This window comes from Schistocerca americana, chromosome 5 (assembly GCF_021461395.2).
Source record: "Schistocerca americana isolate TAMUIC-IGC-003095 chromosome 5, iqSchAmer2.1, whole genome shotgun sequence".
NCBI classification, from domain to species: domain Eukaryota; kingdom Metazoa; phylum Arthropoda; class Insecta; order Orthoptera; family Acrididae; genus Schistocerca; species Schistocerca americana.
Window position 1 is genome coordinate 502,278,779 of NC_060123.1, and position 24,963 is coordinate 502,303,741.

The window sequence follows — 24,963 nt, forward strand, 5'->3', positions numbered from 1 at the left end:
GGGAGAGGTAGTTTTTGAGGGTGGGATAAATGTAGAATGTCTGCGAGACAGGATTTGTCGCCTATGAGGGGATGTGAAGGAGGTATTTAGTCATAGTACAGTGAAAGTACTGTGCCTCATCATGGCAATTTACTCAACAAAACTTGCTTCCATTTCAGCCACACACTGTCACACAGGCAAATGCTCCTGAACTTGCACTGCTGTGCCTCACAGGCAGATAATCCATTGTATTCTTTAAGTTCTTTTGCATGACATTTTTAGTTACTTGACTATGCTGCAACTTAAATTATGTTTTAGTGAGTTTGCTTCGAGGAATTTGGATTGAATAAATTTGTTGATAAAGTCACAACTACCAAATTACTTCTTTTTGAGTGTGGTTTCAGCTCATTTCAGTGTAGTTTTCTTTCTTTGTAAACTACTATTTTACTTGCTCAAAATGTTTTCTGAGTATAGGTGTATAATGTATACAGTATAAATTTGGATTTGATTTATTATGGTGACTTCATTGTATCATTGTTTTCTGGTTGTTTGCTTGTTTGTGAAGATAGGTAGCTACTCTTTTTACAACTCTTTTCATAAATTACATACAACAAGGAAGTCTTAGAATGTATTAGTTCATAACTCAGGCTGTTTTTTTAGAGCGCTATAACTGTAAAAATCTCTGCCTGTGTGTCTCATAGAAGCAGACAAATTATGCAGGTGACGGAGTAGATGTTTCCTGAACACTCGGACTCTGTAGGTGACACCAGTGATTCATATGTTCCTCTTGCAAAATATGAAAGTTGCAGAAATATTATAAAATGAAATGGATCAGAATATTTTGTTGGGAGAGAATGCAACTATTACTTTTAAAGTCAATGAGCACCACCCAATTGAAAACGTGAGCAATCTCAATTCTGATGATAATGTGCCAGATACGAGAAATTCAGAATGTGAACCTCCAGATTCACCACATGTTCCAAATTTCTCTGTTGGTTTATCTGAGGACTACTTAAGTGACTCTGTTCATTATTTCAGTGTAGTTAAAATATTGTACAAAACTGATAAAACTTGTTTGAGACTGATGAATTTTCTGTCTGAGATTGAATAAAAAATTGAAATCTTTGTTGAATTTCAAGACTTCATTCACTTCAAATTTTCAAATAAATACCAGTATTCAACAGTGGCTTAATAAATGTCAGAAGGAAGCAATATGTATAAGCTCCAAAGGCAGATGTTCCATTTCCCTATCTGCCTCCCACGTGAACGTTCCCCAGAACACAATGTAAAATGATATTCCTATGGATGAGGGGCTACCCAAAAAATACTGGAATTACATTGCCATGGACGGAGCTTGTGTAATACACATTTCTACCGCTAGGGGTATGCAGTGCAACTCATAGCCAGTTCAGTGCTGCCTGTGTTGTTGACCTGGCTTGCTCTGTTCATCTGCAGTGATTGTTCTTGCTAGTGCTGTTTTTTTCTTGTTTTGTTTTTTATGAAGGAAAGTTTTAAGTGAATATTGTGCAGCTGTAAAGTTTTGTTTTCTACTCAGTAAAATGATGAAAACAGCTTACCAAGATGAAGCTGCAGGAAAAACTCAAGTGTACGAGTGGTTCACTTGATTTAAAAATGGTGACATGGCGACTGATGACGCACTTTGTTCTGGATGTCCACCAACTGCCTGAATCAATGAAAATATGTAAAAAATTTTGAGAGCTTGTGCTCACAGACCGTCACCCAATTGATCAACAGGTCAGAGATTAGTGGGTTGTATTGGAGCTAAGTTCAGCAAATTTCGAAGACTTGGGATTGAAAAAGGTTGTTGCGAAGTTTGTTCTTTGGTTTCTGACTGTCAATCAAAAGGAATGACGAGTTAAAACATGTCATACTTTGAAACAACAGCTTGAAACTGATCTAGATTTTCTATGAAAGGTCATTATTGGTGCTATGGCTATGACCCAGAAACAAAGCAGCAGTCAAGCCAGTGGAAGACGTCATTGTCACCCCATCCAAAAAAATGTCATCGAGTCGAATTGAACATGAAAACAATGCTGATTAGCTTGTTCGATGCCAAGGGCGTAGTTCATTCAGAGTTTGTTCCACCAGGTGAAACTGTTAATCAGATCATTTACTTGGAAGTTTTAAGAAGATTCCACTATTGTATTCATCAAGAGAGACCCGATTTGTGGCAGACAGGAGACTGGTTCTTCCACCATGACAACCCACCTGCACTCACAGCCACCTCTGTTAGACAATTTGTGGCTAAAAACGGCATGGTTCCACTGCACCACGTACATTACTCGCCTGATCTGGCTCCATGCAACTTTTTCTTATTTCCACACATGAAAAGGGGCATGAAAGGACACTGATTTGACAACATTGAAGAAACCGAAATGAAGCTCCATGCTTCTTGACAGAGCATAGGGGAATGATGCGGGAGACCTGCACAGCTGTACTCGGCAAGGTCCTAATGGAGGTGGTTTGCCATTGCTTTCTTCCGACCACAATGGGGATGGATGATGATGATGATGATGATGTAGATGACACAACAACACCCAGTCATCTCGGGGCAGGTGAAAATCCCTGTCCTCACTGGGAATCGAACCTGGGACCCTGTGCTCGGGAAGTGAGAATGCTACCGCGAGACCACGAGCGGTGGACAAGATTGAAGAAGTCAAAAAAAAAAAAAAAAAAAAAGCTTCGAACAGTGGAAGCACTGGTGGGACAAATGTGTTAGTATTAATGGAGACTATTTCGAAGGGGATAAGGTTGTTTTGCAAACAGTTTGACAATATATAGCTTTTAAAAAATAATTCTGGTTCTATTTTGGGTAACCCCTCATAAGTGTTTAATAGGAAACATTTCCTGATATTTTACAAAATTATATTTGTTTGCTCACTAATCTGTTTTCTGTTTCTTAGGCCATCTTCAGGTGACAACTGAATGTTGCAAACACAGATAAAATGACATGTGACATAAACAGACATTAAATGAGACTATATGGCTCCAGACACCTTTTCAAGTCTCTGCCTGATGAGCAGGAGACCCAGGTTCAAATCCTGACATTGGTACAAATTATCATTCTTCACTTCGGTCTTCATACATACACTAAATAGATATTTTTTACACAACACACAAAAATGATGACATGCAGAGTATCTAAGCAGGAAAGCATTACTTTTTTATGTAGAAATAGTTCCATTAATTAAAAGAGAATCTTTTTTTATCAAGAGACACATTTAACAACTAATGAACAATAATGTTGATTTTGAAATTTCAACCTATTATTTGTAAGCAAAACTTATTTATCAAAGGAGAAAAACAAAATTGAATTCAGTCATTTAATACTAAGTGGCATTCTGTGGCTTTTGTGTGTCAGTTTCTAGCAGACTCATCTTCCTACTTTTCTTAACAGAGTGAAAGCCACATTCTCCAAGATATGAGTCATTATCTGTTAAAAGATGATAGGCAAAGGTTGAATCTTTCTTCCTCCAACATTTCTCATGTTCAGATAACTTTATTACCACAGCTCTGCCTGACTGACCAATATAATTTTTCTCAGTGCTTGCATGTGATTTTATACACACCACTCTGTGCCAGGGGTTGCAGTTTATCTTTACTATTGGATAAAATTCTTGATATGCTGTTGATATTGTTAAATTCAGTTTTGTGGTTGTGAGACTTTAATCTTTCATGAGATTATTTGAAATTTTGCCAGTAAATGGGATGATGCACCGGTGTTTGTAACTACTGACTGCTTCTTGTTGGCCAGCATATGGGAGTGGTGTAATTTTATGCATTTTCTTTTGTCATTGTATATTATCAGTCAGGAAAAAGCTATAGCTATTACAGGAAGTGATATGTCTGATGGTATGTAGTTCTATTTGAAAGGAAGATTCAGATATTTAATAGATTTTAGGTGATGCACCATTGAATAGAAAGCTGCATGTTTGGGATTATGTGGTTGCTGGGAGCTTTCAGGGGTACTGTATCTGTAGCTAACAGTTTTTCTGCAAATACTAGATAAGTGTGTCCTTGTGCTAAAGTCTATAATAAGGTCAAAGAAATTTATAGAAGAGCCTCCCAGCTCCATTTTGAACTGAATTTTCTTATGTTGAGAGTTTAAATGTTGTAGTAATGTATTTAACAGAGTAGTCGCACAGGTCTATAAACACAGATCATCATCATCATCATCATCATTATCATTATTCTCATTCTCATATCTCAACCAGTACTTAAAAATTTGTTTCAAATTATCCATGAAAATATCAAACAGTGTAAGACTAAGAGGGAACCTGTTGCTATGCTGTCAGACTTGGCTATAATGTGTATTTTCTGTGTATGTGATGTCTATGGAAGTTGCTCATCATTTATATATGTTATTTATCATGTAAATCATCCATGTAACATGAAACTAATTACAATGAATTTCTTTTAGTATCTTTTCCTGTATAGACCACATCCTGTTCCACTTTTTTTTTTATCAGATCCTTAAAACATTGTGTACTGAATTCACAAATAAACCTCAATTTTTTGTGTGAACATTCCCATAAATGTGTGATGATGTAATGCTCATTTTCATTAGTTGTCCATGATAGCACACCAACAGTGAACACTGACTTTGAAACTACTATCAGTCAGGATCCTTCTATCTTGCTGTACTTGAATTAGAAAATTCACTGGTGAAATCAGATTGTATGAACCAAACAATCGTTCCAACTTTCTTTCTTGTTATATGTTTTTAGAAATATATATTGAAATGCCAACAAAGTATTAACTGTTTGTTTATGTGTCACAAGGAGCTCAGCAGTAAATCTAAATTTGTTATAAATTATGGAACGTTTCCAGTGGGAATCAGTAGACTGTTAAAATTGTCAAAGAAGTATCTTGCAGTAGCATCTTCCAAGCACATGCTCTGCTCACAGCTTGTAGCAGTATTTTTTATTTTGCTTTCAGCTTCCACATTCGTAGCAACTATTTTTTCATATTGGCTCTGACTGGGAATCAACTGATCTGTACAACAGATTTGCTAGACTTCATTTACCCTTCCAGTTGTATTTAACATCTGTAATGCAAAGAAATATCATCAAACATGAAAACATTCCATTACAGCTTGTTATCCTCTTCCATACAAATTGTGGTCTGTGCTTCAGACATGATTTACAAGAAATGGTGCCCAGACAGTGCAAGTTTGGAGCATTCTCTTCTTAAGGACATACAGTGCTAGAGTTTTCTATTGATGTAATTGATGAATAATCACAAATACGCAATGACAGTGTCTGTGCTTAGGAAAATCATTATGAGTAATGATCCATGATTCATTCTTTATGTAGAATTTTGTGCCAGTTTATTGACTTTGTGACAGCCTAAATAACTCTTTCAGCTAATATTGTACCTTCATCTAATATACATTTATAATTTTATGTGCAAACATTTTTACAGGTTTGGAGTCTTCGATAGTCATGAAAAAACTAGAATTTCCAGCATACTCAGAAGATTTGCCAGGGCATCATCACTACACAGGCTGAAGGATATTCTAAATGCACCAACAGCTAATATAAGTCTGCAAAGTGTTCACCAGCTATTGACAGAGCTCATACTCAAGCATAAATTATACAATTTGCCATATGTGTGCTTGGAAGACAGTAAATACACGGAAGAACAAATTCAGGAACTGTGTGAAACATTTCCTGATAGTGAAAGTACCGAGTTACATTGGTTTAAATTGTGGCTGGCATTCAGAGATTTCAATCCTAATACTACAGATGCAGCATTCATTTATAATCTAATACTTAAAACCATACAGTACTTAGGGAATAACAATGTAGAAACATTTTTAAAACAACATCCACTTGTTGTTATTGCATTGATAATGTTCAGTGGTGAGAGTCTCTCAGCTGTGTATGAGCAAGGGGAGCTAGAAAACTCACCTGTAACAAAAGAAATCTTTCAGTCAACCTTGCAGAAGTTACCTCTTTTAGAAATGTCTCTGATGTCTCAAAGAAAAACTGATGAAGTGCCAGATATCACAGTGTATGAATTACTGCAGAACTGTACACCATTTGATAGCCAGAAATTTTTTTCTTGGCAGCAGTAAGTATTTTTCTCAGCACTTCCTGCACTTTTTCTGTAGAATGTATTTCTCATTGTATGTGCTGAGTTCTCCAGTACTCTATCTTCAACTCAAGTGTGCATTAAAAATTGCACTGCGTTTGATTTGTCCATGTTTTGCTGAACGTTAGTAATTTCTCATGTGTAATGTAAGGAACTACTTCCAATTTGTACAATTTATCATAGACTCATAGACCTTTAAATCTCTTCATATTTGCAGTACAATATCCATTATTGCAATTCCAACCTTTTGGTCATTTCCAAGTTACAGCTGCAATTGTCTGACACACAGGAATGTGTTTGCACTGTTTGGTTGTATTGTGGTGTGATGTTTGCATGTGTTCCACATTTGACATCCCACCTAATAAGTAAGATAATACAAGACATGTTCATTATAGATTATGAAACGTTATACTCTTAAACAAGTGTAAGGATGGTGCTTTTAACATAGTAGTACAGTGATCATGCTTTTATATTTGGCACATACAAGTTTGTTTGAACTGTATGGTTCCTTGTGGCATGACACCCACACAGAGCCACCATTTTACATAAAATACATACATACATACAATATGTGACATACACTAAAGTGACAAAGGTCATGGGATAATGATATACACATAAACAGATGGCAGCACTATCCCATACACAAGGTGTAAATGGACAGTACATTGGCGGAGATGTCATTTGTACTCAGCTGATTCACATGTGTAGGTTTCCAACGTGATTATGGCCACAATATGGGAACTGACAGACTTTGAAAACAGAATGGTAATTGGTGCTAGATGCATCATACATTCCGTTTCGGAAATTATTAGGGAATTCAATGTTCTGAGATCTGTCAACAGTGTGCTGAGAACACCAAATTTCAGGCGTTCCCTCTCGCCACAGACAACACAGTGGGTGATGATTGCCTTCACTTAATGACCGAGAGCAGCACTGTTTACTAGAGTTGTCAGTGCTAATAGACAATTGTGGAATTGTGGTTTATTCATTTCATGACGTACATTTGCAGTCTATTTTGTTTGCTTACAGGAGACATGTCAAAAATTTGTAATACAATTACAAGCAACACTGCATGAAATACCCACAGAATTCAATGTGGGATGTACGATGAACATATCTGTTAGGATAGTGGAGTGGTGGCAGCAAATGACCAATGCTAATTCCTTAACTAACAGCACGATATTAGTTACAGCACTTCGCATGGGCTCATGACCATATTGATTGGTCTCTAATTGAGTGGAAAACTATTGTCAGTTGAGTCACAACTTCAGTTGGTAAGGGATGATGGAAGGGTTCGAGTGTAGAGCAGACCCCATGAACCCAAGGTCCCATGTAGTCAACAAGGCATTGTGAAAGCTGGTGGTGGCTCTACAATGGTATGAGATGTGTTTACATGGAATGGACTGGGCCCACTGGTTCCACTGAACCAATAATTGACTCGAATTTTTCAGCAGTGTGGAGACTGTTTACAGCCATTCATGGACTTCATCTTCACAAAGAACAATGGAATTTTTATGTATGACAGTGCACCAGGTCACAATTTTTTTCAATTGGTTTGAAGAACATTTTAGACAGTTCAAGCAAATGATTTGGTCACCTGTCCAACATTTATGGGACATAATCAGCAGATCAGTTTGTGCAAAGATCCTGCACACTCAACATTTTCACAATTGTGGATGGCTATATAGGCAGCAAGACAGAGTATTTCCAAAGGCTTGTAGAGTCCATCTCATGTCAAGTTGCTGCACTATGCCAGTCAAAAGATGGTGCAACACAATGTTAGGGGGTGTCCCAAGCCTTTTGTCACCTCCGTGTATTGTCTACAGTCCAGAACTCTATGTAATACCAGAACTTTTGTAACTATGCCACATTGTTGTATGTACCTTCATGACCATGTAACATTTTACTACATTTTCTGTTTTACAGACATGCAGATGTCTTTTTTCACTGTTAATAAAATTTGATTGTCCTTCATTTCCTGTTACCAGCACCTAAGAGAATACTTATCTATGCTTGCAAAGGTTTTATATCAGGAGTTTTGTATTAGGATTCCTGCCTGCATCTTAAATGTTGTCCTGGCTATGGTGTTAAGTACATTAGAGCTGATTCCCAGCAGTTTTGACCACTACAGATTTTATTACTGACGTGTACAGTAAGCACAAATTAACTTTAATGAGTTTTTTATCTTGTCCATCACACAGCTGTAAAATCAGAGCTGCATTTATCTGTGTGTTTTTGTACAATGTTCTCATATTGCAGTGATGTATTTTATACTTTATACAGATAGTGTATGTGAAAAAGGCTGACATAAGCCATAGATGCTCACGCCATTTTTATTCTTTTTATTAATGCTGACTACTACTCTGTATTCAGGATATGAGAAATTTTTAGTTTGATTTTTGTGGCTGCATTGTGTGGGTGGTTTGATAAGTCTGGTAAAACAGCAAAAAAAGAAATGTTTGTTTTGTAAACGATTCATCATATTTCTCCACATAGTCTCCTTTAAGGGGTATACACTTGGTCCAGTGATTCTCTAGCTTTTTCACCCTTTTGGAAACATAGGTTCTGTCAAACTCTGCAAAATACTCGTTGACTAGAACTATCACTTCCTCATTTAATGAAAATTTCTTCGCAGGTAGCTGAAGTTTCATGTTATGGTACAGGAAGAAGTCACTTGGAGCTAAGACTGATGAATACGGTGGATGATCAACCAGTTCAAAGCCCAATTAATGCACTTATGCCATTGTTATCCCTGATGGGTGGGATGCTGCATTATCCTGGTGAAAGAGCACTTTTTTTGTGTGCCAGTCTTGTTCTTTTTTAGCCAACGCAGGTTTCAAATGATTGAACAATGAAGCATAATGGGGTCCAGTTATTCTTCTGCCTGTGTCCAAGTAATCTATGAGGATTATTCCTTGGAGATCCCAAAAAACAGTGGCCATCACCTTACCAGCTAATAGAATGGTCTTTGTCTTCTTTGGTGCACTTTCACTAGCCTCTGTCCATTGTTTTGACTGCTGATTTGACTCTGGTGTGTAATGATGGATCCAGGTTTCATAAACAGTCACAAACTGGTGCAAAATGTCTTTCGGATTGTGATTAAACATCACCAGACATTGTGTTGAAATGTGTCAGATGCACTTTTGGGCAACTGTGAGCAATCATGGCATCCAGCTCGCACACAGCTTCTTCATAGACAATTGTCCACGCAGAATACTATGCACTCACTCAGTTGAGACCCGTACAATCTCGGTTACCTCACGAATTTTTATTTGGCAGTCTTGCATTACCATATTGTGGGTTTTGCCAATGTTTTCCTTTCTGGAGACCTCAATTGGACAGCCGGAGCATGCTTCATATTTGGTGCTTGACTAACCACATTTAAATTCATTAATTTAAAAGAAAATGGTCTTCAGTGATGGTGCAGGGTCTGCGTGAACTTTGTTCTATTCTGTTTTGATTTGTTTGGCAGTCCAGCCCTTCAAATCAAAATGTTTCATAGCTGCAGTTTTCTCCATTTTCAATCACAGCAGGCACACTGACCAATTCAGATGGCTGTCAACAATGAGCTGTAAGCTGTACTATGTTGAAATTCTTTGTGTGATCCTTGGAATAATCCAGCTTACCAACCAAGAAGATGCAACAAAAATGTTCCATTCTTTCATGGAAATTTACCAGACCTATGAAACCACCCTCATATGTGTTTCCATCAGCGGTATGTCTAATGTTGATTAATCTTGATTGCAGCTACAACCACATGAAAATGAGCAAAATGTTGGAAGTGCAATACTGGATATCATAATAAATGTACAGTCAGGGGCAAAATGAAGTATTTGAAAAATACTTCTGATTTTTATTTAATTTTTAAGTAAAAATACTGATTAAGATGTGCTCAGATGAAAATAAATCACCTAATAATCAAATTTTGCCTATCCATTTCTCTGGTTTGCTTCGTGATAGCTCATCTATTCCTGAAAGCAAGTGTTTCTGTTAAGATTTATTTGTTTAGATTCTTGCTAATACAATGTAAGTAGTTTGATTATCCTTTATTTTAGAGACATTTTCTTTGTAGATTATAATATTACTTTTATTAATTTGAATTGATAAATATTTTATAGTTATTGGAATTTGGCACTGTGTCTGCAAATTTTGTTATTAATTATGGTTGTTATTACAGGACTGAGGCAGTGGATCTGCCACATTTTTCAATGCCAAAATTGGTCTCTAAATATGGATACAAATGTAAATTGGATTACTTGTATTATTTGAAACAAGGACGGCCAAGTTTTGCTGCAAATACTTTTTTAGTAGAACAGTTCAAGTGCCACAAGAGGAAATCAAAAACGATGTATGTTTATATATAGTTCCTTTCTATATCTCTGATGTTTTATTTCCATCAATTTCATTTGATAACAGTGATATAAAATCCTGGATGAAAGATAAAAAAAAGGTATACAAGAATCTTTACCACAGTACTGGGCAGTCAACAGGAACATAAAAGTGAATGTAATGTGTTTTTGCTCAGTTATTGGTACTGAACTTTCTTCGTTAGTAGTTATCTGCCTTCACAAGATAATCTCTTTCTTGTTTAATTATTTGTTTTGTTTGACAAAACTAAACTACAACAAGCTTACCAAAAGCCATTAAATATTAAGTTTACAGCTCTAAAGTATTAAGTAGCTTAAATAGTAGCATAAAAGAATAGTTAAAAGTGCTTTTTTATCTTAAGTAGTAGCATTACAGAATACTTAAAAGTTCTTTTGTTATTGTGTTGTATCACATTTCTTACTTCACTATTTGAATTTGTTATCATTATTTTATTATTTACATGTTTCAGAACGAGGCAAGCTTCAGGCTATGCTCATGGTGTGGCATTACAAAATTTCAGAGACACTTGTATTACAAGTGCTTGTGTATCATTTGTGGAAATGTTGGGTGCCAACTCAGAAGTTATGAGAGTACATATCACAGCTGCAAATAAAATCTTAGATTATTTGGTTTCAGAAGAACAAACTTCCACAACAAATACTGAATTATTTGTGGAAAAAGTTGGTACGTTGTTTGCTATAATAGTTGAAAGAATTAAAACATTAAATTTAGGCTTAATGTTCTTTTTTGTCACCTAGGTTTTCCTGCTATACAAAATAATGATCTTGACCATGGGGTGTGTAGAGCCATGTATATATTCAGATGTCATCATTAAGTGAAATACAGGGCCTAAATGAAATATATATTTCGCCAGCTATCCTTGTGTTAATTTTTGATATTTTCCCAAATGCCATTCTATTCGTTGGAGTTTGATTTTTAATCAGGTGTTGTCTAATAATTGATAATAATAAAACATAAAAAGTGAAACAATATGCTAAGAACAGATGGTTGAGATAGAAAATAAACAAAAAGTAGAACATTAATGTACAGAAATATTGAATTTACCTATGTAGATACATCAGCAATGTGTTGTGTGTTTATCAAAACCACACATCAGAATACTGTGCATGCAACTGTGGGCTGTGTTTTGAATAGGTAACTGGTGGAGGTAGGGGGAGAGAAAAGAGGGGAAAGGGGAAAAAGTGGATTGAGAGAGATTGGGAGATCAGGGAAGAAAGCAAGGAGGTGTAGTGTGAGGGATGTTGTATGCTTAATGGATTTACATTCAGTATACTTATGTAAAATTAAAGAAAGTAAAATTATGTAAGAATCATCATTAAAATATCAAGAGTGTAGAACAATGGATTAGGGATAGTGTAACCACAATGAATTTACAGTCAGCAAGACACTATAGTACCTTGTGTGACAAGAGGGAGTCATATGCTAAAATTATAAAAATTAAAATTATGTAAAAATTAATGTAAAAACATTAAGATTGTAGAACAAGGCCTTGTAAACTGCAAAAGAAGTAAAATAGCCAAATTATAAAAGTGGAGTTATGTAAAGTAACAAAAACTGAATTGTTTTAAAATATTACTACTGTAAAACACTGGAATTATAGAACTGTAGAGGGTATAAAACAATAATATTATAAAACTGAAACTATGTGAGCAACTAAAATTACAGTGAATGGAATATAACAGTTACAGTTAGTTGCATCTGCTTGTGCTTTGTGGTTTTGTAAAATTCACAGTTTAGCGGTATGTGTGGAAGCCAGTCTGCATGCCGTTTTGCTGCTAGGGTGGTGTGTGAGATGATGCACGATTGTCTCTTCTCAGTGAATGGGGCTGTTGCTTATATTTGTGCTATGTCGATGTGAATTATTGGAAGAGCCTCTGAAGTTTTTAACAAATGCACTGTTTATAAAATTGTTCTGCTGATTTAATTTATTGCCTGGCTCTTGTAAACAGTGTGCAAAAATCTCAATTTTTTCAAACCTTGGCAGGAGACGTACTTAAGATTCATTTTGTAATACTTCCAAGTGTGTATCAGTGGTTCCAACAGAGTGCTTTGATGTTAGATTTTCACCAAATGTTCTATTATTGTGAAATGAAGTGTGATCTTTGAAACATATTTCAGTTGCCTTGCCTGTGTGACCTGTGTTAACTTTAAGATATTTTCCACATTTCAATTTATATACACTTGCTACCATAAATTTTGAGGCTTTTATAGATTTGGTGCTTCGGTCTGAAGCAAAGAATGTCATAAGTCTTAAACCCTGTATGGAAATTGGTGCTACAAAACTGTAGCAGTTAGTTGTGACACCTGTCTTGTATAAATTGTGGATGTATCCACGATTTTCTTTTCTTCCCATTCACCTGTTAGCATAAAATCACTGATTTTACTTTGTTGTTGTGTTTTAATTTTTTGTAGCAGCCTTTCTCCTCTCTTGCTCGCTTAATGGCAGTTCTAATAATCCAACAGCCATTAAGTGAGCTTGAGAGGAGCAAAGAAATCACTATTATTAAACAAGTTACAATAAGCAACAGGTATATGATTTCAACAGTAACCAAGGTGCTACAGAAAATGGGTAACAACAACATAAAATGAGTAATAGTATGCTAAGAGGATAACAGGAAGACAAGAAAATCGCATATATGCCTGTGAGTTATAAAGGATGGATATCAGAAGTAATTGCTAAACATTTTCTTAGTAGCAATTTGTATTTACAGTTTAAGACTCATTAAATTTATTCATCAGATTGAAGCACCGCTTGAATAAAAAAAAAAGCCTCAGAAGTCACAGCAGCAAAGTGCGTATAATGAACTGAAGCACAGAAACTGTCCAGAAGCTCTCATAGTAAAACAGACAGGATTTTTGAAATACATTTCAGGGAGCATGCTTCAATTCACAATAATAAAACAGTATTTGCATGACATCTTCTAATATCAAAGCACTTTGCTGGAACCATATAAATTCGGAAGTGCTACACATTGAACCTAAGGGACACCTCTTTGGGAATGTTTGGACAATGTGAGATGGCACAGTGGTTAGCTCTCTGAAATTTCATTCGGGAGGACAGTGGTTGATATCTGTGTTTGGCCATTCAGATTTAGGTTTTCTGTGATTTCTCTAAATCACTCCAGGCAGATACCACGACTGTTTGTTTAAAAGGGCATGGCTGATCTCCTTCACTATCTTTGCTCTACCCCTCCCCCTCATGACCTCAATGTCAATGGGGCATTAAACTTTAACCTTGCTTCCTTCCTTCCTTCTGACAATGTGGAACAGATTGAGATTATTATGTGCTGTTTATAAGAATCTGGTATTGAGCTCTTGACATCTCACCCCCCCCCCCCCTCCCCCCACTACCCCCAGCCACCTTTCCCTCTCCTAGTCTCGTTGTTCCACTTCTACCCCTCCCTCTACCAGTTAACTATTAAAATATGGTCCACAGTTGCATACCATAGTATTCAGGTATGTGGTTCTGATACAGACGTGACAGTTTGATGATTCTCAGCTACATAGGTAAATTCAACATTTATGTGCAAGATTTTTCTAAGTTTTGTAAAATAATGGACACTACATATTTAGTTTTACCTTGTTTTTGGATTTGAAGATGATCCAGGGAGCTCAAAAGTAATCGCACTGCAAGTCAGGCACAGACCCCTGTCAAGTGGCCTTATTTGTGGCTCACTATCTACACTCACACACAGGCACATAAAGATGACAACAGCAAAGTTCAGTGGGCTGAAAGAGTATGTGATTGGTTTTCTGAACACTCTCTCACCCTATTAAATCTCAATTGGCCTGCAAAATCTCTGACTTGGACATCACAGAAAATCTGTGGGACGTGTTGGAACAGCAGGTAAAACTCCTACATCAGTATTCCTGGAGTTTGTTGGAACTGTGTGATCTAATCCTCAGCGAGTGGCTTAACCTGTATGCGGAGTACCTGCATAAACTTGTGGATTCACTTCCTGATGGAATCCAAGTAGTTATCAAGTCCAGGGGCGAAATCACATGGTATTAAATAACACTCGTAATTATTTCTGCAAGGGTGACTTAATTTGTTGTCCAGTGAGCTTATTATCCATCTTCACATCCGATGGGATTACTAAACATAGGATAGATGCATAAAAGACTTCTCAAATTACCTTTAGATTGTAAAATATATGGGAGAAGAAATCTGAGACTACCTCAAAAGAGATGGAAGGAATTTTATAAAGATGAGACAGACTTGAAAAGCCTAATCCATCAAACGAAGAAGAACGGAAATGTTAAATGTTGTTAATCACTGGCAAAACACAGATAGGAGGGAATACCTCCTGTATATGACAGAGGCAGGAAGCTCATGAACAAATTCTGATAGACTTGGCGGAAACAGAGCTTTCTCCATCCAGCAAAAGAGACAGTGGGGTTATTTCATGACTATTCAATATAGTACCCAGTGGCATCTTTGCAATAGGGACACAATAAAAGTAAACCAAGGAGATAATCAACTGTACAGTACTATCAACAGACAAGGTGTGATAGAAACAACAGTGACAGGAATTGACAAGTAAGAGGTAAGGGAAAGAGAGAATGAGAATAAAAGTGTAGCTGACACCAAAATAACAAAGAAGAAGGAATAAACATAGAAGAAGGAAACCGCAGGAAATAGTGGCAGATGTACAAATACACTACTGGCCATTAAAATTGCTACACCACAGACGTGAAATTTAACCAACAGGTAGAAGATGCTGTGATGTGCAAATGATTAGCTTTTTAGAGCATTCACACAAGGTGGTGACACCTACAATGTACTGACATGAGGAAAGTTTCCAATCGATTTCTCATACACAAACAGCAGTTGACCGGCGTTGCCTGGTGGAACTTTGTTGTGATGCCTCGTATAAGGAGGAGAAATGCGTACCATCACTTTTCCGACTTTGATAAAGGTCGGATTGTAGGCTATTGCGATTGCGGTTTATCATATCGCGACATTGCAGCTCGCATTGGTCGAGATCCAATGACTGTTAGCAGAGTATGAAATCGGTGGGTTCAGGAGGGTAATACGGAACACCATGCTGGATCCCAATGGCCTTGTATCACTAGCAGTCCAGATGGCAGGCATCTTATCAGCATGGCTGTAATGAATCGTGCAGCCATGTCTTGATCCCTGAGTCAACAGATGGTGACGGTTGCAAGACAACAACCATCTGCATGAACAGTTCGACAACGTTTGCAGCAGCATGGACTATCAGCTCGGAGACCATGGCTGTGGTTACCCTTGCCACTGCATCACAGACAGGAGCGCCTGTGATGCTGTACTCAACGGCGAACCTGGGTGCACAAATGGCAAAACGTCATTTTTTCGAATGAATCCTGGTTCTGTTTACAGCATCATGATGGTTGTATCCGTGTTTGGCGACATTGCGGTGAATGCACATTGGAAGCATGTATTCGTCATTGCCATACTGGCGTATCACCCGGCGTGATGGTATGGGGTGCCATTGGTTACACATCTCGGACACCTCTTGTTCACATTGACGGCACTTAGAATAGTGGACATTACATTTCAGTTGTGTTACGATCCGTGGCTCTACCCTTTATTCGATCCCTGCGAAACCCTACATTTCAGCAGGATAATACACGACTGCCTGTTACAGGTCCTGTATGGGCATTTCTGGATACAGAAAATATTCAACTGCTGCCCTGGCCAGTACATTCTACAGATCTATCACCAATTGAAAATGTCTGGTCAATGGTGGCCGAGCAACTGGCTTGTCACAATACACCAGTCACTACTCTTGATGAACTGTGGTATCGTGTTGAAGCTGCACGGGCAGCTGTACATGTACACGCCTTCCAAGCTCTGTTTGACTCAATGCCCAGGCGTGTCAAGGGTGTTATTATGGCCAGAGGTGGTTGTTCTGGGTACTGATTTCTCAGGATCTATGCACCCAAATTGCATGAAAATGTAATCATGTGTCAGTTCTAGTATAATATATTTGTCCAATGGATACCTGTTTATCATCTGCATTTCTTCTTGGTGTAGCAATTTCAATGGCCAGTAGTGTAGATCAATATTGCATTCATGGCAGCCAGAATTGTTGTTTTATATACTAATATGTTCATGGGACTCTTCAAGATTGCTTTCCCGGAGATCAAGAACCATCAGACCCTTGTATATATTTCTGATACATTGATTAAACTTTCAACATCTTGTCGTGCGATGAAGCAAAACAGTTGAACTTTCTGAAACAGATTCTTGTTCTGGTATAAAGATTCATGTGGTCCTTTTCTTAACTGCATGTCGACTGCCTTAAAATTACTGATAATCTCCAGTTGCTAATGGGTAGGTACATAATTCAGTAATTGTTGAGACCATCAATGAATAACTTTGTTGATAATTCCTACTTACAACTCTAACGTTTCCAGCAAACATATCTGTTTCAGTACTCATTGCTGGAAAATTGAGGACTGAATATAATATCCATATGAGAGCAGATTGCTTTTTACGAAACAGAAGAGGTGCTAAGCAAAGGATAGGCGCATATAAACAACAATAAGTTGTTTAACATATGTAATACATATATTTTTTTCCAGAACTAACAAACACATACTCACAAAACTTACATTCATACAGAGCTGTTATCTCATAACACTGCAACATGTGTGTATTACTGGGTTGGTTTTACATCAGGTCGTTCACCTCCTTCAGAATGGTTGGCCGGTCAGGACTTGAGGAAAGATTTCTGAGCCTTTGCATAACTATTATGTCATTTGTCGCCACCTTTCAGTATTTTATGGTGTTGTTCTCTTAGCAACAGAGTGGTTTTCACCTAGGCTGTGATCCCAGCTGTCCTATGGGGGATGTTCGTCAGCTCCACCTCTGGGACATTGGGAGGTCTGCTGTACCAAGTCATTGTCCCGTCAACACGTGTTTTGAGCTGGCACCAACAGTGACATTGTGCATCTTGTTGCGGCTGGCCCTCAATGTGCTATGCAATAGGCAGCACCGCAGGCATCCCAGAATCATGGGAGTGAATCCATGTTGAATAAATGGGGCCATTCCTCAATTCTTACTGGTTTTCGGTTGCCGATGCTTTCTCTAAATTTTTATTTGTTACCCACTGTCCTTGAACTTCAGCTTTGGTTCAGGCCCCCTCAATTATTTTTTTGTGTTGAAGGATTGCTGATTGCCTTATGCATTTGTGACAGATAATTGTCCACAATTTGTGTTTCAGATCTTCCACAATGTCTGCACCTGTCAAGGCATTTGCCACGTAATAGCTCCCCTCCATTTCACTCCCAAGACTTGTCCACACGTTCAAGATTCAGATGAAGAAATATATCATGGTCTCTTCCGCAAACAACACCTTGATATGCTTCTTGAGTTCCTCTACCCTTGTGCTGGTGGTGGATCGGAGTCCAACCAATTTGCTCCATGGTAGCCATCCACGTATGCACCTTCTCATGCTGCCCCACCTATGTCCATCGTCATGGTTTGTTTCTGGCTCCATGGTCTGGACTTGGGGGTTGGGCTGCCAACTGAAAAGAAGTCTGGCCATGGTCCACAGTTGCTGCAGTTGCTGCAGCTGCTGCCTCTGTAGGCACACCTCTGAGGGGCTGGTGGAATGCCATCACAATCAGCTCCATCCTCCCACCATGGTGAGAGCCACAGTTCTGCTGCCACAACCAACCTCCTCCTTCTGTGCCCTCTCCCTCATTGCTTGCCCCGGCGTCGTGGAGTGACCTTGCTGTGGGGGTGTACATGACCTCCTTGTCAATGTTGCGTCCACACTACTTTTGCTCCTACTAACCAGTTCCAGCCCAAAATTTCCTTCTGCTGCTACCCTCATCACCTGTGGCGCCCGTCGTAGAGGCCATGGATGCATCATCAGTCGGCCTGATGCTATACCAGAGGAGTGCCCTTTGCCCAAGAGGGGAGGCGTACTATAACCCTGTATGCAACATCTGGATATGCACTGTGGCTTCAGGCTGTAGGTGTGCTACATTTCAAATAGACTTCCAATGGCAGCTGCACGGGCCACACACCCTAGGCACCTGTGGTGGGTCACAAGTGGTGGGTCACAAGACTATTGCGCACGGCACGACATTTGCCGTGCTGCCTACTGGAGTCCTCCTCTATACAAAGACATTGCAACCAGCACTGCTTCTCATTCATGTTCTTCTACTGATTGTACTATATCTATGTTTGTCATGAAGTTGAAAGTGGATCAATAAGCTTTTGTTCTTGGTGGCCACACTACTGATTGTATCTAGCATTATGACAGCGGTTTTGCAGGTTTTACCAAGCCTATCTTTATCATTATTACTGGTCATAATAATCCAAAAGACTATCTTTTATAAATTCTGCACATGGTCTAAAACTGATGCTGAAATTTTTGTTACCCTTGTAAAAGTGTTTAACATTTGTGTTGCACGAAAAGATGCTCAAAACGTTTAGAAAGTCATTACCAATTTCACTGTCAACACCTGTGTTTATATGTATGCCTCCATGTGTTGTTATGTTAGTTTCAGGATCTGAGACTCATTCCATGACATCAGTGAATTTGTTTAAGAAATTAGGTTAGTGCCGCACAAGTGCGTGCGCGCAAACGCGTGCCGCCCCCCCCCCCCCCCCCCCCCCCCCACACACACACACACACACTCACACAGAATGATTTATTTTTTGTGCATATTTAGCTTTGTCTCTTCAGTGGCTGCCAATTCAAAATATTTTTCTACACTAATTATGATCATATCACCTCCAGCTCTAAAAAGTGTGCCATCACTGATATAAATACAAGATCCCCTACCTTTTCTGGTAGTGCTGCAGTAGCAGCTTGCAGGTTCATATGACAATAGCACTATAGCACTATATGCTCTAATTCATTATCACTGCCTCATTGCTCTGTAATGTATAGTACCATGCTGTTCAAACACAGTAATTAAACTTCAAGCTAGAGTTTATTTTTAATGGACTCCTTGTTTTGATTACCGATAGACAATTCTAATCAATTCTTGAGTTTCTCCCGGCGTATTTGATAATCAAAATATCCACGAGTATGCTGCCGGTCTATAGTGTCCAACGGGCACAATATTTCGGCGATCATACATGTCGCCATCATCAGGTGAACTGACGGACTGAGCTCCTGTGAACGTGCCGGCACGGAGATCCGTACGCTATGGCTGCTCAGAGGGAACTGGGTTCGGTCGCGACGGCGGCTGATTTAAATACCCTCCGCCCGCGGCGCGCTCCCTCCGCCGTCCGCGCCCCGCGCCACGGTCGCGCGGTGGAACAGATTGTGACGGCGTCTGAGATGACGTCGGTGTGATGGCTCTGTCCGCCATGGTCGTCACAACTATATGTTTGCTCGATTTACTCTTGATTAACCCGATCGCTGGTTCCCAAGCCTTGCTAAGATTATAGCCACAGTCACGGTTTATGAGGTCGTCATTGGTGCGAATTTCGATGGCCTCTCTAACAACGCTGTCCCAGTATCTCGACGTCTGTACCAGAATCCTCGTGCGGTCATACTCCATGGCGTGATTTTCCGACAAACAATGTTCAATGACCGCCGATTTGCTCGGATACATCAGCCGAGTATGCCTCTGGTGTTCACGGCATCGATCCTCGACGGTACGCATCATCTGACCAATATACGACTTGCCACATTGACACGGAATCTGGTACACGCCGGCCTTCCTCAAACCGAGGTCATCTTTGGCGGTCCCCACCAATGCACGAGTTTTATTTGGAGGACAAAACACAGTTCCGACCCGGTGTTTCTTCAGAATGCAGGCGATTTTTCCCGAGAGTGCGCCTGTGTATGGAATAAATGCAGTGCCTACCTCCTCCCTCGTGATTTCATCCATCTCAACAGGTTGTGCTGCAGTGGTTGGGCGGAGAGCACATTGAATCTGCCACTCTGAGTACCCATTTTTTCAAAATACAGTTCTCAGATGTTCCAATTCCTGGGGTAGACTCTCTGCGTCAGAGATAGTGCACGCCCTATGTACTAGAGTTTTAAGTATCCCATTCCTCTGTGAAGGGTGGTGGCAGCTGTGTGCGTGCAAATACAGATCAGTGTGCGTAGTCTTCCGATACACCCCATGACCTAGGGTGCCGTCAGCCCTTCTCTTGACCAAGACGTCAAGGAAAGGTAATTTACCCTCTGTTTCAGTCTCCATAGTGAATTTGATTCCCTGTTCAGTCGAGTTTCAGACCATGCCTAGTATAGCCCCTTCTCCTAATAGTCCCCACTGGCACCAGTGCAATGTGTGTCCAGTCAGCAATCCTCGGGGCCATCTCCAGTTCTATATTTACATTCTGTAAGGCACTGCCAAAACGAGGCTGAACATGTTGCCAGAACAGCTCTACTGTGCTCACATTGGTGCTGCCGATCAATATGAATGTATCAGTACTAATTAAATGTTCAAAGTAGTCTTCTGAAGTTACTGTTAACTGCAGTATTGAAGTTCTTAAATTAGAATATAAAAGTCCTTTGATATTCTGAATTGATCTAGCAACTGAAGTCTAACTGAAAAAACTTAATTACAAAATACCCAATAAGTGAAGGTCTTCCTGTTACTGTCACCAGAATACATTGTGGATTTTATGGTAATTTGCCATTTTTCTTTATTCTTATATGGTACACTGAGGTGACAGAAGTCATGAGATAGTTATATGCATATTACAGGTGGTGGTCATATTGCGTACGCAATGCGTAAAAGGACAGTGCATTGCCAGAGCTGTCGTTTGTATGCAGGTGATTCATGCGAAAAGGTTTTTGGGTGTGATTACGGCTGCACAGCAGGAACTAACAGGCTTTAAACACAGAATGGTAGTTAGAGCTAGACACATGGGACAGTCTGTTTCAAAAATTGTTAGGAAATTCCATATTCAGAGATCAAAAATGTCAAGAGTGTGCCAAGAATACAAAATTTTAGGCATTACCTCTCACCATGGACAATGCAGTGGTCAATGGCCTTCACTTAATGACTGAGAGCAGCAGCATTTGTGTAGAGTTGTCACTAGTGCTGACAGACAAGGAACACTGTATGAAATAACCACAGAAATTGATTTGGGATGTACAACAAATGTATCCTGTAGTACACTGTGGTGCAATTTGGCATTAACGGTCTATGGCAATAGATGATTGGTGCAAGAGTCTTTGCTAACAGCACAACATCACCTGCAGCACCTCTCCTGGGCTCATGATCATACATGCCACGTTGAGTTACTGGACTATGCCAGGCAAAAGGAGGTCCAACACGATATTAGGTGGTATCCCATGACTTTTGTCACTTCACTGTGTGTAGAATTAAATGCTGTATACTGGTGTAATATATTTTGTGTGCCCAAAAAAATAAATATTTATTTCTATTACAGCTTTGCTTATGCATGGACTAATTGTGAAAAATCCTGAGGCTCCTGTTGAAATCTTATCTTTGTTACAATCTGCATTGCTGTGTGACTCAGCAATTCCACATTCTGACAGTGACTCAGAAAAGGTTGTTATAAAAGCAATTATTCAATGGGAACTTGCTGTAAAATTTGCAAAAATCCACAAAATAAAACTTCCAGAAGGTTTTTTGAATTGTTGTGCCAAGAAAGATATGTGGTTGCCTTTTTTGATGTTTGTTGATATCCATCAGTATCCCATTCCTCAGGTAAGCAACATATTACATGAAAATATATAGGCAATTTGTATGTGGTTGTGGAGCAAAGAATTTTTTTCTCTCGAGTACAGGTTCTCAGTTGAACAAATTCTCTACTTTCCCATTTAAATGTGTGGTTTTAGCAATTAATATTTCTAAATGTTATTGGTCCATTTGGAGAACCAATATGTAAATAAAATGGAAAATTACTAAGAGATTTTGCCACTTATAACAATTTAAAAATCACAAATTCACTTTTTAAGAAAAAGGATATACACAAGTATACTTGGGGCAGCAGAGGTCTTAGACCAATAATTGACTACATCTTAGTAAATGATAAGCTAGTGGGCCAAGTAAGGGATACAAGAGTTTATAGAGGACAAGATACAGGATCGGATCATTTCTTACTATTCTCCAGAATAGATCTTTTTACAAAATGGAAGAAAATAACTAAACAAGTAACAAACCAACAAGATCAAAGCATTTATAAGGTATACTTGCTTGAAGAGGACAGTATCAGACACCTGTACCGAAGGATATTAAATGAAGAACTAGCAAACTTATAAAATAAAGACAGTATAGAGGAAGAATGGCAAACTCTGAAGAATACTGTATGTGGAGTAGCAGGAGAAGCTCTTGGTAAAAAAGAAAAGAATATGGAAAGTAAAAGGCCTAAAAATTTGGAATGAGGATATAATGAAAGCTGTCAAACAAAAATTGGATGCATATATAAAACACTTAAAAAGCTGTCAAACAAATATAGGATGCATATATAAAACACTTAAGTAACCCCACTATTGAGAACAATACTATAAGGAGAAAAGAAATAACGCTAAATGCATAATAAGAAAAGCACATCAAGAACATTGGGATAGGTTTATTTCTAATATTGAACATGATATCCATGTAAGACAACAAATGGCATATAAGGTCTTAAAAACCTTAAACACAACAGAAAGAGAGAAGATGCAAATAAATAGTATTGAAAAAGAATATTGGATAAATCATTACAGCGAATTGTGGTATGATCATACAGCCAAGAAACTGAAAATGATGAAATACAATTTGACAAATTAACATCTGCACTAACATCATTTAAGAACAGAAAAGCAACAGGAAAAGATGGTATCAATGCTGAATTATTAAAATATGGAGGTATAATGCTACACCAATGACTTCTATATCTCTTCAATGAATGTTGGAAGAAGAAGAGTATTCCCTAAGACTGGAAAACAGCTAGAATGATATCAATTTTTTTAAAAAAGGAGATAATTGCCTATGCAGTAATTAGAGAGGAATAAGTTTACTGGACTCAGCATACAAGGTGTATGCTAAGGTTTTAAATACTAGACTTAAAAAACACAGCAGAAGCAGTACTTAGTGAGGAACAAATGGGTTTTAGGAAAGGATGCTCCACAGCAGATGCAGTTTATATTCTACAGCATATAATAGAAAAATGGAGAGAGCTCAATAAAGAAACAGACATTGCTTTTATTGACTTTAAAAAAGCTTTTGACAAAGTCAAAAGACAGAAACTTCAGGAAATAATGATGAATCGAGGATATCCAAAGCATCTGGTAACTGCGATAAAAAGTTTGTATCAAGACACAAATGTCACTGTAGATCTCAATGGTAAAACAACTAATGAGGTACCAACTAACAAAGGGGTACGACAAGGCTGCTGCATCTCTCCAACTTTATTCAACATCTACATTAATGAAATAATACATGTGTGGAAATCAGAATTTCAGAAAGGCACCTATCTAGATAGGAACATTCTTTTAAATAATTTACTATATGCTGATGATGCAGTGATCCTAGCAGATAAGGAAGGTGACGTTCAGAAAGGAATCTACTTGCTAAAACGGATAAGTGCAAAATTTAACATGGATATTTCAAAAGAAAAAAACTAAGACCATGGCCTTCATGGGGAAAGAACCAATCAGAAGCAAAATAGTGATATATCAGAAGATTTTAGAGCAGGTAAACCATTTCAGTTACCTCGGATGTGAAATGACGTATGGCTACAGCAGAGATATTGAAATTAAGCTTAGTAAATTCAGTCGGGTATGTGGAACAATCAGCAGGAACCTAAAATCAAAACCAGGAAAGACACTCAAATTAAATTTTACAAAACTGTTGCAGTTCCCACACTGCTCTATTGAAGTGAGACATGGGTGATTACCAAGAAGCAAGAAAGCCGGATTCAGGCACAAAAAATGAAATTCCGTAGACGTGTTAAAGGTTGCACAAGAGAAGACAGGCTAAGAAATCAAGATATTACAGAAGAACTGCAAATCTTTAGCCTCAGTGATAAAATTCGAGATTACAGAAGAAAATGGAATGATTGTCTACAAAGAGTGAGAGACTTCCTTTAAAGGCAAGAAATTATAAGTGCCATGGGAGAGGAGACAGAGGAAGACCGCTACAGAGATGGGTACCGTAACAGGAAATTCTTGCCTAATACCTGAAGAGAAGATGAAGATGAAGATATTTCTAAACAAATTACAAAAACTGGCTAAAATTACACTTTACCAATTTCTGAGTTTATGGAACATCTTGTATCCAGTATGGATGTTAAAATTTTCGGCAAAGTGAACTGAAAAATTTGGAAACTGCAAGAACCTTCATCTTGTACGTTACTTTCTTATTACTCGTAATTTCAGTGTTGAGGTCTAGTAAAATATTTATATGCTTCCTGTACATGTTTTTGTGTCATGTTTCAATTGCATTTAATATTTCACTTTCATGTCCCATGATTCCTTAACATGACATGACTTATGGAATGAAATCATCTTGTGTTTTGTTTTCCTTCCTCTCCATGCAGTGACCCTTTTTCTTACT

General features: G+C 38.3%; 1 protein-coding gene across 1 annotated transcript in view; it reads left to right on the forward strand.

Annotated features, from left to right (window-relative positions):
- Window positions 1-24,963, forward strand: part of LOC124615774 (spatacsin) — a 395,474-nt gene that overhangs the window by 157,966 nt on the left and 212,545 nt on the right. The window contains exons 13-16 of the mRNA XM_047143873.1: window positions 5,425-6,075; window positions 10,277-10,447; window positions 10,937-11,151; window positions 21,851-22,131. Of these exons, the coding sequence (XP_046999829.1) occupies window positions 5,425-6,075; window positions 10,277-10,447; window positions 10,937-11,151; window positions 21,851-22,131 (1,318 nt within the window). The remainder of the gene's footprint in view (window positions 1-5,424; window positions 6,076-10,276; window positions 10,448-10,936; window positions 11,152-21,850; window positions 22,132-24,963) is intronic.